The sequence below is a fragment of the Gymnogyps californianus genome, chromosome 3 (assembly GCF_018139145.2).
Source record: "Gymnogyps californianus isolate 813 chromosome 3, ASM1813914v2, whole genome shotgun sequence".
Taxonomy (NCBI): domain Eukaryota; kingdom Metazoa; phylum Chordata; class Aves; order Accipitriformes; family Cathartidae; genus Gymnogyps; species Gymnogyps californianus.
In genome coordinates this window covers 63,721,598-63,736,098 of record NC_059473.1, presented here as the reverse complement: position 1 = coordinate 63,736,098, position 14,501 = coordinate 63,721,598, and the positions used below count along the sequence as shown (strand labels likewise).

The window sequence follows — 14,501 nt, the reverse complement described above, 5'->3', positions numbered from 1 at the left end:
CCTGTACCATTAGTCTTGAGGTCATTATTATTCTCCTTCAACAGTTTGAAAAGAAGCTGTGTCATGATGTGAGGGACAAAATACCGGTCCAAAAGGGCAGAGAAGAGAGCTGCGAAGCCACACTGTGCAAGGCAGGTCTGCGTGTTGTTTTGACCGTTACAAGCAGGACGACTTCAACCTGTTTACACTTTCCTCATAATGAACACACATCTGCAGGAACATTCTGAAGAATTTAGATTAACATTTGATAGAAAACTACTGAAAGCTACATTATTTCAGAGAAAAGGAGGGAAGAACATAAGAGACTGTCAGACATTCCTTAACCTAAAGGAGGATCTCCCCTTACCTTGAGCGAGCTCTGCCTGGGCAGTGAGCTCTTCCCGACTTGCAGATTCTCCCACACCTGCTGAAATTCCTTTACTGTCTTCTGTCCTCTCCTCATTGGCCTTTTCAGCCTCCTTTTCTGGTCTTTTCTTCTCACTCTCTAGTTTGACCTCTTTTTTGACTGGCCGGATGTTGCCAGGAGAAGGAGGACGTGCCTGAGCAGAGGAAACTTTGGAAGAACCAGGTGGGGAAGTTATCTGCTTGGGTGTGCCAGGCAAAAAAGGCAAAGACTTTGACGCATGCCTGTGTAACCAAAGAGTGACAATCACTATCAGACATGATCTGCTGGGCACCACCTACATATCAATTCTACAACTACAGTAGCTAAAAATAAAACAACTTCTCTATTTCTCTGCTATCAAGCAGGACTGCTGGAGGAACCGATCAGCTTTCATGCAAAATGCTTCTCTTTGCAACTCTCCAGATGTGCAAGTACTGAGCTCAGCCAAGAGGAAAGAAACCACGTATCTTCCTCCTCCTTCCCCTGCCTCAAAGCAGTAGTAATATTTTTCTAAAAGCAGGACTGTCTTTCCTTTGTTGCAGAGAGAAAACATCTACATCACGAAATAAGTTTGCACTGTTTCACATTTAATCAATAGAACAATCAGAGCTGCCTATAGCTCAGCCTCCAGCTAAACATGTACTTGGCTTACCAAACTGGAGAGGGAGCTGGTGATCTAGCTTTGGGGTTGGAAGAAAAATGACCTCCTTTAAAGCTGGCTGAGAAGCTGGATGACAAATGGTCTCTCTCCTTTTCTTTTTTGTCAGTCTATAGTTCAGCAAACAAAAAGACAAAGTCAAGCCAGAGTTCACACGGCTAAAGAAAGCAGAGCAAGCTCAGTTAAGGATGAGGGGTTGGGGGGCTGAGAAAAAGCAGTGCTGAGTCAGTAGTTTTTACAGCCTGTTTAACAAGTTCATTAATATAGCCCCTGTAATCTGACACCATCTTTGCCAATAAATATGCATTTGACAACAAGAATCCTTCTTCATCATGTTCTCTACTGTCCTAAGATGTAGTGGGCTAATTTGCAGAGGCTTATTTTTACACAGGCAAAAAGTTACCTTTTAAGGTTTGATCTTTGCTGATTGCCACAGAGTACCTTCCACTACTCCCCATAAACCCAGGATTTCATTTGAAGAAAGAGCAAAACACTCCCCCCCCAGGCTCACACTTAGTCACAGTCCCTATATGGTACAAGCTTTTTGCTTTCATGCTTATACGTGAAGACCACAGATGCCCTCAAAGCCCTCAAATGTGGTACAACAGCTATCCTATTCTCTTTTTCTTGGATGCTTTCACAGCACATACTTTTTTGCCATTGATTCTTATACAGGGTAGCTATTTCCTCTTTTTCCTTCTTTATTTCTCATACTAGTATTTTATTTTTTTTAAATATTTCTGTTATAGCTCTGGTTTGTATTAATAGAACTATTGGTTTAAAGGAATATATCAGAATTTAGGCATTTATATACTTCCTTCATTTAACTATAGATGAAAAACTTCAGGATTTTGGAATAATGAGCTCAGACTCTGGGAGTCTGAAGAATGGGAATACTGCAGAGTACACTGAGCTGCCACTCAGCCAACATGTTCCAGAGGGGCTACTCACCACCTTGGCTGGGGCTTAAGCACAACCTCTGCAGCACGTGTACCATGCTGCTTTAGAACCTCACTAGCCGAGAGCTCTGCAAGGCTCATCTCCTGCACTGAAAACCAGGTTAACAACTGGAAAAGAAAGACTGAAAACAACTTCATGTGCACATAAACCCTTGGTTTACCTTCATAAATCCAAGAGGTTTTTTGGGTCATTATATGGTTAAAAGTAGTTATTTTTAAATTGCCAAAACCATAACTTAATATTAGCAATAGATGGTCTCTATCTTGAAGTCATTACTCAAGCCAGCTCTTTGGCAGTATAATTTACTAGATATCTGTTGATTAATATGATGATCACCTGAGTTATCAAAGCATACACAGCCAGAATAAATGCATTACAATGAACAAGAGTTTTGGCTCGCTAAGCAATAACTCTCTATATTGGATCTACTTTATTAGTCCCAAAAACAGAGCATCAGAAAATTTTTCTTAATATCAGTAAAAAACCTGAATTCCTACAAAAGTTTACAGAAGAATAAAAGATACTCCATACCATACAGGCTACTGAAAACAGCTGTTAACTCAGTCATTTTGTATTAACAACATTTTTACATTGTCTCCTCCACCAAAATGTACCAGACTTTCTTCTTTTTAATTAAAAAAAAAAAAACCAAAACAAAACAAAAAAACCACCCAACAAAAAAACCCAAACCCCAAACTACTTGGAGTGAGAAAGACCCAAGAGGTGTTAAACTGATAGCCCTGGAGATTGCAATGCACTATATGCATACTATGAGATTTCTCTACAGATACATCCCAATGTTGTGCCTTAAACTTCAATATACTACCGTCTGTCTGAAAGATTAAGTACTGGCTATGATTCATGTGACTAATTAACACTGCTTCCAACAAGGATGTCAATAGCAGCACTGCCTCCTGACATTTTGCCCATCAGGACAAATGAAAATGCAAGCACCTCTTACACAATCATTTGCAGAGATGACTTCACTGTTCTCACACTCTAAACAAACTCAGGCTGTAGAGTACAAGGAAAAATATAACTGCTCAGGTTCAGCAAATGATACCTGAATCAGAGCTGACTGCATCCCATTGGCTTGGAGCACAGTCAACATGAATTCAGTCTGCCTATATCACACTGTTCTGGATTTTCCCTGAAAGCTCAGATCAGTCACAGGACTGCTAACCAAATCATTCAGAATGAACAGGTGATCTGTGGGAAGCCTTGCTTACAAACCATGCTCCTAAACCAACCTCTTCCTTCTCAATGAGGAAAAGTTTACTAGCCTGGTCTCCTAAGAAAGTAAACCTGAAGTGATAGTGCTCTGTGTGCTTATGTATATAGACATATGTGAGTGCATGCCTTCCCCCCTCTTTATCCCAGAGGCTCAGCTGAATTTGCTAGAGGCCTCAGAAGATATGAAATTCTACAGGCTTTGTGAAAACAGGTTGCTGGGAAAAACAGATTCCTCACTGAGGGAAAAGCTGCAACACCAGCTTGGACCTTAAAAGGCAGCTAAGAATCCACTTAAGAAAAGGGCACACACACTGTGACTGCCTCTGTGCCTCATGAGAAGCTAAGGCATCCACTCTGCAAACATGGGTGTTTGGAAAACATGGGTGTTTTTCCACATGGATTCTTTGGTGCATAATCAGGCCACGTCACCACATAATGTATATTTCAGTTAAAATCCAGCCAACTATGAAACAAATTGGAGGGGGTGGGGACAGCGCAGAGGGGAGGATCAGACTTAGTCAAGTACCCTTGCAACTATTCCTGTCCTAACAAGCAATGGAATCAAGTAGTCATGGCATGAGACGCTAGCTTACGTACAACTGGCATGCTTACCCCTGCAAGATGCGCTGTTCTCCTACGTCCAACAGCATCAGTAGAGGCATAAAGTTTTGCTCGGTCTCCTGGATTCCTACAGTTCATGGCCTTGTAGGACAGAGGACTGATGGGGCTGCAAGATGCTGAACGGGGACAAATGGGGATAACTACGGTGTTGGTTGGTTTGTTATGTATTAATTTTAATTACAGAGCAGCATTGGAGAATTGACAGAGGAAAGCCAGCAGGAACAGAAACAACCGAGAAAGACAGAAAAGAAAGAAGGTATTAATACATAGAGGAATGACTAATTCTCAAGTCAGAACCATCATTTGATACATTAGCTTGGCCACACAAAGTAATGATAAAATTTCAATAGGCACTCATGTACTTTTCCATTTGTAAACTAATAATTTCTTTTAAATAAATTAAGAAGTATGCCACATAACTGGTTAGTAGAAAGTAACAATGTTTTTCTGTGAAGTTTTTATACAACTGGTGGTTCTGAAAAAGCAGTGGACACAATGATTAGTCTGACTGACTAGCTTAGTATATGCATTGACATGAGTTTCAATTACATTCGGAACAGAAAACAATCAAACTAAAATCAGAATGCCGATTAATTGGTCTTGGAAGTGGAGGAAAAATAAAAGAAGACATACACACAGAGATCAAAACACATTAAAAATGCAAAACAGTTTCACCTAGGAAATCAATGAAATTACTGTCCACAATTTTTAGCAAGTGATATGTTTTTAAAAATCCCTCTTTTAGGAATATTTGAAGCCCATCCATTTAAGAACTTTTAATTTTTCTTGATAATGCTAGAATAACAGCTGACTCAAATACATTCTTGACAGCAAACTATTTTACACATTGCAAAAAGCAGGCTAATAACAGTAGATCAGCTTGGAAATTAGTATTTGTTTGAGTAACCAGGATGGCAGTTTTTGTTGGTTTGCACAAGGACAAAGACTATTACCAAAAGATCTCCTGCCAATGGCAGGTTATCAGATATACAGTGTTCTGATTACATATTCAAAGCGAATTGTAACACTGCAAAATGTATCATGGGGAACTTCTTGCAGCAAAGTATTCTTGGACTTTCTCTTGATTTAACTGAAGGAGAAGACTGGGGAAAATACGGTATTACTGCAGAGTTTTATTTGTCTGCTCCTGTTTGTCTTTCCTGCTCATTTAATATAGTCTTAGCATAACTATTATTCAGCATGTTACTTGAAGGAAAAGTAGAGCTTCTATATGGTATCTTCCCTATCCCTTAAAAAAAAAAATTAAAAAAATTACATCCTCAGTTTCCTTGGTAAAAAACCCCAACATTTCTTGCCTGTAGATCCCTCTCAGCACACTTGAAAGAATGCAGTTCCACATACAGTTAATTCTTCCAGTCTTACAACAGTACAGCTGCTGTTACAGGAAAAGCTCATAGACTTAACAGTACTAACGCTGCAAATTTTCCTGCCCTGTGAGATTAACATTATGAATAAAGAGAGTCTCATGTAAGTGTTACAGCAACAGCACTCATACTTGCCTTATCATTTATAGGGATTTATGTTTAGTGAGGTATTACAAGATGACTGACTTAAATAAAAATTGAGAAACAAGAAAACAGAGTTGTTTGTTCGTGTTTTATTTTTGGCTGAGGGTATCTAAACCAGATAGGAGGCAGTGGCACAACGTATGTTTTAAACAGCTTATAATTTACGTGGTTCCCACCCTGTGTGAATCAATTCTCTTGCTGCACGTCGATTACATGAAGTTACCACCAAGGATGACATCGTAAGTATTAAAAGACAAGCAGTTCATTTTCATTTGCGATGTTGCCAAACAATGGTTTAGGAAGCACTCCCAGTGAATCCTGTACCAACAGGATTACGTCTATTCAGAGGAGCTTTTGGAGAGTTATTTAAAAAACATTTTGGTTTTGGAGGGTTATTTAAAAAAAGATCCAGACGTACTCTTATGCTGGATGTCCCTAATAGCTCACTTCAAATTTAAGGACATGAATCCGTATTTAATTCGATTTTGATTTTTTGCATTGTGATTTATCTTTAGAGCCAAAGGGCAGGGTAATTTTCTAGGGACTAATGACAGGCTGGGATGAGCTGAGTGCTCAGAGCACAGCTGTGAGCCATTACCACCACCTGATCATTAATCTCCAGGAAGCGTCCTGCATGAAGGGACTCCAGTTATTGCTCCTAGAGAATAATACCTGGAAAACAATGAGCAGATGGATTATTCTTCTGGGTGGTACAGTTCCAGTTAGCATAGGGAAAGCTTTTCAGGGAACTACCTCAGGCTGATGACTGACAAATCAGTCATTCCTGCTATTTGCAATCTTTCTCAATATTCTACTGTTTAGAGCTTATTGCACATTATAAACAATAGCAGTCACAAAAAAATCTTCACTCTTGCTCCAGGAAAGTAACCACTTACAAAATTAAGACACTGCTTTCTCAACTATTCCCTAATGAAGAGCTGAATTTCTAATATTCTGCTTGGTAGATGACATTAAGTACTCATTTTACAAGCTGCTGTTTGTGAAAAGGAATTCTGTACTTGTTAATTCCACTGTTTGTAGAATATCATCCACATTTTTGCTCCTACAGCACTACCTCTGTGGAAATGTACTGCAGCCTAATTAGTTATAAGAGTTCTTAAGTGAAAGCTTCTTTAAAAGTAATCTTAGCAGATCTCTATTCCTTCTTACCTTCTACGTCCTTTAATTAGAATAAAAATCCTATCCATATCAGACAGGGAAGACCTGCCTAGACTTAAACATTCAGCATGTGCAGCAATATACTATTGTAATGGTAAAGTCCCCAGTGCATGATCATAAAACATCCTATGATAAAAGAAGACGCAGCTGTCACCTGCCTAGAATACCTGACAAGCAAGTATGCCCTGGTTGTCTTTGGAATACAGTTTTACCCAGGCTTTAAGTTACCACTTAGCAATATTTTCACATTTCTGCATGTTAATTTACCCCTCAAGTAAGTACATCAGAGAGCTGTTCTGGGGTTGGCAGAGAACTTTACAATTATTATAACCTCACTAAACCTGCACATTTAACTTCACAGGTATTAAATCCACTGCAATCAGGGCCTGCCTTTCTACAAGTCTAACTTGTTCCATGTGGGAAGTGCCCTGGTAGAGAGTGACACTATTCTTTGCAGCAAGCAGCTCAGAGTCTTAGCAGCGGGTGTGCTGAATCAGCTCTTTACAACATTGTGTGTATTTCCTTAAACAGCCACAGACAGCGTGACATTGTTGCCCTGCATGTGTTGTAGTCATTTATTGCATTGATGAAGAGGCAAAAGAAATTAAGAAAGACGTGGTGGGAGAAAGAGGCATAGCAAACAACTGTACAAACAAGCTTTCACGCTGTCACACAATGTAATCATGGACATTCAAGCGCATTCTGGGATGCTACCATACTCTCATAATTAGATCAATAACTTTACAACATCCCACAGGGAATCTGGAAAAATAAGTGGCTGAGACATGAAGCCTCTGTTCTTATAGGTTTACCTGCATCTCCAGACAATGCAGCTGTGCTTTTACTTCGGGCCAGGAATGAGTGAGTGGGCGTCAGGAGCCTGCTAACGATGCTGCTCTCCCATGGACTGAGCTGTAGACGGCGAGCTGAATGTGCACCATACAAACGAGATATTAGATCAAACACTTCACAAATAACTCCATGTTGCAGAATTATTATTCCTCACTACTGCATGCCATGAAAACCTTGAAACTGTCCTTCAGAGATCAAAAGCATACAATCACTCAGTGTTTTTCATTTTACTCTTACTCCATTTTAGTAGAGGAATTCCTACAGGAACACATATATCTGAAAATTTAATTTGTGTTACTGCCTGTGGCATTATGGCAAATTGTTACCAAATTAATACTGATATTTTGCACATATGCCACATTCCCTATTAAGAATGATAGGATAACTTCTGTACTAGGAGAGCAGTTGCCACTCCTAAATATAGACTTTGACAGAGATGTTTGTGTCCCAGACTCTTTCTATATAGCCTTCTAGTTACAAAAAAGACCAATTACTAAAACACCTTCCAAAGTCTGCCAGCCCAGCTAGAAAAAACAAAGAAGGTTGCTTACAGAGAATTGTGTCAAAGAGGTTTTATCAAAGCATCGCAAAAGGATACAATGCGCCTCAACTGCAGATACCAAGCTCAGCAGCTACAGTTGTCTCAGTAACACATGAAGCCACAGAATAAAGTACATTTGATCATTAATTCTGTCAAAAAATACTGCTAATGATAATTTTCAATTTAGAACAGTAACAAGAGCCAACTTTTTGCATTGTTAGTCTATTTTGAAAACATACCTGGCTGCAATCACTCCCTTGCCTTGCTTTTCCCAATATTGCCTAATGCAAATTTAGTTTGTCAATATATTCCTTTTGCCTTGTAAAATTTCTTTACTTTTTTTTAAAATACTACTTAAACATTGATCATGGTGAAGTAGTAACCAAAAGAGCCCTATAAATTATTTTTTATATTGAACTAGATATTTCTTTGATACTGATGCAACAAATTGTATTATAATGAGCATCACAAAACAAAACATTCAACTAGTTCCCATAGTAGTTCATTATAATAAGCTTACACCATAGCAATAATCTTGATGTTGCAAGTGAAATCAGGTCATCTTACATCTCAGCATTCATTGGCCTTAGTTTGGTGTCTACGGCAGCAAAACTGCAGCTTGAATTTATGAGGCTCAGTCTCTAAAACATTCATTGAAGTGACTGGCTGTAATAAACTTGAGATTAATTTGCATTTTTAAAGGTAGAGACCCATCACTTTTAATAGCCATAAACTCTGAATCTGTCTTTAATCTACTCCATGCTGAGCCCCATGAAAAGAGGGGCCGATCTCAATCTCATCCTATGAAAATATAATTGCCTAATCTGCCCTCAGTGCTGTTCTTCACTTCTCAAATTGCTCCCCTAAATCCTGCTAACTCAATAAGGGGCATTACTATAGAAATATAGGACTCTCAAACACAGCAGGCTCTCTGGATAAGTGTCCTTACACAATGTACTACTGCCAGAGCTCTTTGTGATTAGTGCTTCCATTCTGCATTGGTACAGATTATACAGAGACACAAAAAAACCCTACAGAGACCTCCATTACAGCACACACATTATCATTAAGCTTGTAATTTAACATTGAAGTAAAATCACAGAACTACCATTAAACTGGATGCAATAATGGTAAAATCTTTGCTTCCTTTCTTCTCCAGGCACCATGCTCAGTATGATCACTGTTTAAAGCTTCCATTGCAAGACAACAGATTCTTTTTGTGGTCTCAGGCTTTACTAGGTGAGGCTCACAGGCATGAGTATGGATGAGTCTGGAGAAACTCTTCTACCATAGTTTAACACAAAGATCATACAACTTCAGAAAGCAATCCCTGAAATTTTAGGCCACTAAATCAGTACTATGTATACTGTCAGTTTCTTGGAGCTCATCTGTACAGCTGCAAACAGCTGATAAGTAAATGTCACAATGTAACATGGCCCTGTCGGCCATCCACAGACCTTTCACATGAGGCCCCAGAGATGAAGTAGTCTAAAGAGGACACAGCTAAGAGACTGATGACTTAGAACACTAAGTTGCCATGTCTCACCTATCCCATGTCACTTGTCCTCAAGGTGAGTATGGTTTAGTTCTCTTTTCTCTTTGCCCCTAACACAGGGGAGCTTATATCCACATCATCTACTGGAAGCAATTGTGTGCCCACAGCATCCAACTAACAGCACTGAGGCAGTGTTTGGGAGTGAGCTAGCTGATATGCACCAACAGTGAGCTAAAAGAAACCAACAAAAACTCTCTTCTCCATATAAGCAACAGGCCTGATTCAGAGATGTCAAAATAGTTCTAGCCAGGAGCTTGGGGTAAAGTCCCCCTAAATCTCTAAAATGGGTTTAGATCAGAGTTCATTTAAATACACCTTGGCTTTGTGGTTCAAGATCATCACATACTGAATTTTCCAAATGCACAGCTCCCTGAAAGCATCATGTTTGACACTTTCAATATATATTCTACCAGTCATTAGCATCACCATTAACCTAGAACAGCCAAATAAACTTTTGCCCACTGAGTTCCAAGTACAAGAGTATTAACACTTAAATGCATTGAACAACTTAACTTTGGTGTCCAATTCACACTAAAGCAAATTGAATACAAAACAAAGAGCATCCCAAAATAGTAAGATCAACTTTAAGACAATGAGGTCAGGGGTTTTTTTCTTGCTCTTTTTGTTTTTAACGCCTTAGGGTGATGTTTTCAAGATTTAGTCCTTCAAACCATCTGACAGACAAGGGGAAACGGTATTTTTTGTTCTCATGCTATGTTACGCTATCACTCTTACGGCTGTTTGCTCCTTGTTTCCACACAGGAAGCACGTTTGTGACAGGGTTGCTGGTGTAAGCAAGTACCCCTACCCCCCAGCTACAAGCAGGTTAGTTTAAACAGATTAAAGATCTTCATAGCCTAACTTGTAACTGAAAAACACACAAAGTCCTAGGGAGCTGGCAACAGTGAACTGATTACAATCATCTGTATTTGTCTTCAGGATATACAAACTGAACACTGGAAAGTTGTCTTAGCAGCAGCAGAATAAATTGCAAGTAAGCAAACAGCAGCATCTGATTAGTTCTAGGAACAGATGGGAGGCAGGGCTTTAACAGGCCTCCTGATGAGCACCACGAAGGAGACTCACGGATAACAGTCGTAGTTGCTCATACAAGAGCCACAAACATGGTGAGGAGTAGATGGGGAAAAACTACTCTATGCTTAGACTCTCTTTCAACAGGAAACAATACTGGAGTCCTTGAAAAACTTCTATAAAGGTGGCAGACAAAGGTGATGCAGTGATTGAGACCATCACCTGTTTGAAAGAAAAAGCACTGTAGAGAGGAGGAGAAACACAGTGTATTGGGTTTGCATGGCAAGGTTTTGGTAGTGGGGGGGCTACAGGGGTGGCTTCTGTGAGAAGCTGCTAGAAGCTTCCCCTATGGCCGATGAGCCAGTGCCAGCGGGTTCCAAGACGGACCCGCCGCTGGCCAAGGCTGAGCCCATCAGCAACAGTGGTAGTGCCTCTGGGAGAACATATTTAAGAAAGGCAAAAGAAGCTACAGGGGAGTTGCAGTTGCAGTGAGAGAGAGGAGTGAGAATAGGTGAGAGAAACAACTCTGCAGACAGCAAGGCCAGTGAAGAAGGAGGGGGAGGAGGTGCTCCAGGCGCCAGAGCAGAGATTCCCCTGCAGCCCGTAGTGAAGACCATGGTGAGGCAGGCTGTCCCCCTGCAGCCCATGGAGGTCCACGGTGGAGCAGAGATTCCCCTGCAGCCCGTGGAGGACCCCACACCAGAGCAGGTGGAGGCCTGAAGGAGGCTGTGACCCTGTGGGAAGCCCACGCTGGAGCAGGCTCCTGGCAGGACCTGTGGAGAGAGGAGCCCACGCTGAAGCAGGTTTGCTGGCAGGACTTGGGACTCTGGGGGGGACCCACGCTGGAGCAGTCTGTTCCTGAAGGACTGCACCCCGTGGATGGGACCCACGCTGGAGCAGTTCGTGAAGAACGGTAGCCCGTGGGAAGGACTCACGTTGGAGAAGTTTGTGGAGGACTGTCTCCTGTGGGAGGGACCCCACGTTGGAGCAGGGGAAGAGTGTGAGGAGTCCTCCCCCTGAGGAGGAAGGAGCAGCAGAAACAACGTGTGATGAACTGACCAAAACTCCCATTCCCCATCCCCCTGCGCCGCTGTAGGAGAGGAGGTAGAAAGTTCAGGAGTAAAAGTTAAGCCTGGGAAGAAGGGAGGGGTGGGGGGAAGGTGTTTTAAGATTTGGTTTTATTTCTCATTACTCTATTCTGATTTGACTAGTAATAAATTAAACTAATTTTTCCCCAAGTCGAGTCTGTTTTGCCCGCGACGGTAATTGCCGAGTGATCTCCCTGTCCTTATCTCGACCCACGAGCCTTTCGTTGTATTTTCTCTTCCCTGTCCAGTTGAGGAGGGGAGTGATAGAGCAGCTTTGGTCAACCCACCACACGCAGCTATGGTGCAAGTTTTGCTTTTCAAAACCAAGAAAGTGTGTAACTCAGACCTCATCTAAAGTATTATCCACTTGCTAAGCTTTCCTTAAAGAGCACAATTACCAAAATTTATTGGTCAACAGCAGCTTTCTCCACTTGAATGTTCATGTTTTGTTACTTTCAACTACTCAGACCTGTACCACTAACATAAAAGCATAATGTTCTAAGCCTGTTCTAGCTGCCTGATTGTAAAATTGTGATAAAGAGCTATATAGCAATACTATACTTGAAAAGGAATTAACCAGTCTTTTAGGCTATTAGTTAATGAAAACTTTTGTCTTTTGCTGGGGAAAAAAAAAATAATAATCCTGTCCTTCAAATGGTAAAAATGTGCTGCTTAACAGAAGACATATTCTTGATGACAGCTATAAGCCACTTAGGGTAAGCTTATCATCCTCATCTCCAGCTCGCTGTTTTGCGGGTAGGAGTATGCATTACAGACAACGTGTGATTGGGTGTCCTTTGGAAGGTGAAATGGGGAGCAGACAGAGCCCTCCTTTGAGCATTTGCCTTAAGATGTTGAGGTCACTGGAGAGACCAACGGCACTTCTCCAGATACATGCGCAACTAGATATAGGTATATGACTTTGCACAAGAAAGAGGGCATTCATAGTGTTTGGATTTGCTTTCTGTCTTGGAGTCTATGAAAGATATAAGAGACTTCTGAAGAGTTCTGTGCTGTTTTAATGAAAATACCAAGCAAAGAATACCTCAACATTTAAAGTTTTTGACATATGGCCATCACTTCCATATTCCTTCCCTTTCCCCACCGCTAGACTGCCTATTATTCAGTCTAACTTCTCTTGAATTTGAAATGGGTGGCAGAAACTATAACACAGTGAGTTACAGTCCATAAGAGACTATCCTTCATATTTAATGCCTGCTGCTGTTCCCCCGCCCCAGCCAAAATCCTTTCTCAAAGAAGCATCCCCTGGCAAAGAACAGCAACCACCTGGAAAAAAAAAATATATACACCTGAAAAGCTAATAAAAACAAACCTGACTGGATTTCAACATTTAGAGCAAAAAAGTGTTGGAGTTTTGGAATAAATTATTTCCTAATATAATGCTGTATTTTTTGCAAGTTACCAGACTTACAACTAGGTTAGCCCACTAGGATTAACATGGCCCATCAAATCAACCAGATACACGCGTACAAGCATGCACATAAAACATGGCACTCAGTTAAGACACAGAAATAATGATGTCTACCAATCAGTTTTGCAACACAACCAAAATTCCATTCTAAAAACTGTTTTTGAAAACATGCATTTATCTGGATTGAAATGGGACAGAACTTCTCATTCGTAGTAGAGGACAAAAAATCCCTACCAAGTACTTTTCTGTAAAGCTCTTTGCACAAGTTACACAAGAGACATTCTTTTATAAAACTCCTTTAAGCTCAATGCTTCAATCTCACAAATCCTCAGAACAGAGGCAGCAATTCAGCTATGTTAATTTTTTAAAAGCTTGATGGTTTATCATTTGTGCAGAGTTGTAAACATCAAAAACATACACTGAAATAAGGCAATCTTTGAAAAATAACTGGACACAAAAAGTCAATAAACAGACCATATAAAAAACACCCATACCTCTTCAATAAAAATAGTAAGAAATGGTAATAAAATAACTGCTTGAAAGCTTCATGCAACACGTTCTTAGATATTCAAGAACTACTACCAAAGAAGAAAGGAAAACAAAATAATGACAAAATGGCCTAATGCAAATAAAAGGTCACACATGATTGCATGCACTATGGAGCGATGTATTCTGTCAACAGTTGTACCTCATTTACTAAAAACCTGACAGAAGCACTGCTTTTATCATTTGCTAAAGTAAGATTGTTTAGGTAAGTTCTCTTGTTTTAAAAAACAAGAAATATATATTTCTTCTCACAGGAAAAAATGTTCAACCATTTACTTTTCACATTTGAAGTCTTTTCACTCCCACTTAGATGAAGTACAGAAAATGACTTCAGAAGCTTGTTTTATGTGCGAAGTAATACATCAATATAGAACATTCTTTCTTGCTCTTCCTTTTTTTTTTTTTCTTTGAAACTGTACCTCTGTCTGGAGAATTTAGTAATGTTGCAGATGAGGAGGAGAGCCGCTTGTTAATGACTGGATCAACATGTTTCGAAAGGTTCATTGTTGAAACAGACCGCCTGTCTGGATCTAAAACAAATGGAGATAATGCTAATTGACAGCCCACATGCAGTAGTGCAAGTTCCTAGCTCACTAGTGGGAGGAGGAAAACATGACTAGGTCACTCCTGCTCTACCACAAGAACTTTCAAAGTAGAATGGACTTCTCAGCAGACATTGCACAGGTGACTCAAAGACTGGGCACAAAACCATTTAATTTAAGTTTCAAATATCTAAAATATTCTGTTCATTTATTACCATTCAATCAGGTTGCAATCTAAGGATTTAATGGAGGATCTAAAGTGGATACTAGTAGACAAGATGGTATTTCCTCATTCCTTTCAATATACAATAGAAAGCTTCAGGGAAGGACCAACATGCTTGGAAATGT

General features: G+C 40.2%; 1 protein-coding gene across 4 annotated transcripts in view; it reads right to left on the bottom strand.

Annotated features, from left to right (window-relative positions):
- MAP7 (microtubule associated protein 7) overlaps nt 1–14,501 on the bottom strand; it is a 126,711-nt gene that overhangs the window by 20,028 nt on the left and 92,182 nt on the right. For 3 of the 4 annotated variants that reach the window (XM_050893329.1, XM_050893330.1, XM_050893332.1), the window contains exons 6-10: nt 14,031–14,141; nt 7,378–7,491; nt 3,849–3,997; nt 1,038–1,153; nt 347–627 (exon numbers count right to left, since the gene is read on the bottom strand). In XM_050893329.1, the coding sequence (XP_050749286.1) occupies nt 347–627; nt 1,038–1,153; nt 3,849–3,997; nt 7,378–7,491; nt 14,031–14,141 (771 nt within the window). The remainder of the gene's footprint in view (nt 1–346; nt 628–1,037; nt 1,154–3,848; nt 3,998–7,377; nt 7,492–14,030; nt 14,142–14,501) is intronic. The other variant, XM_050893331.1, reaches the window with a different exon arrangement.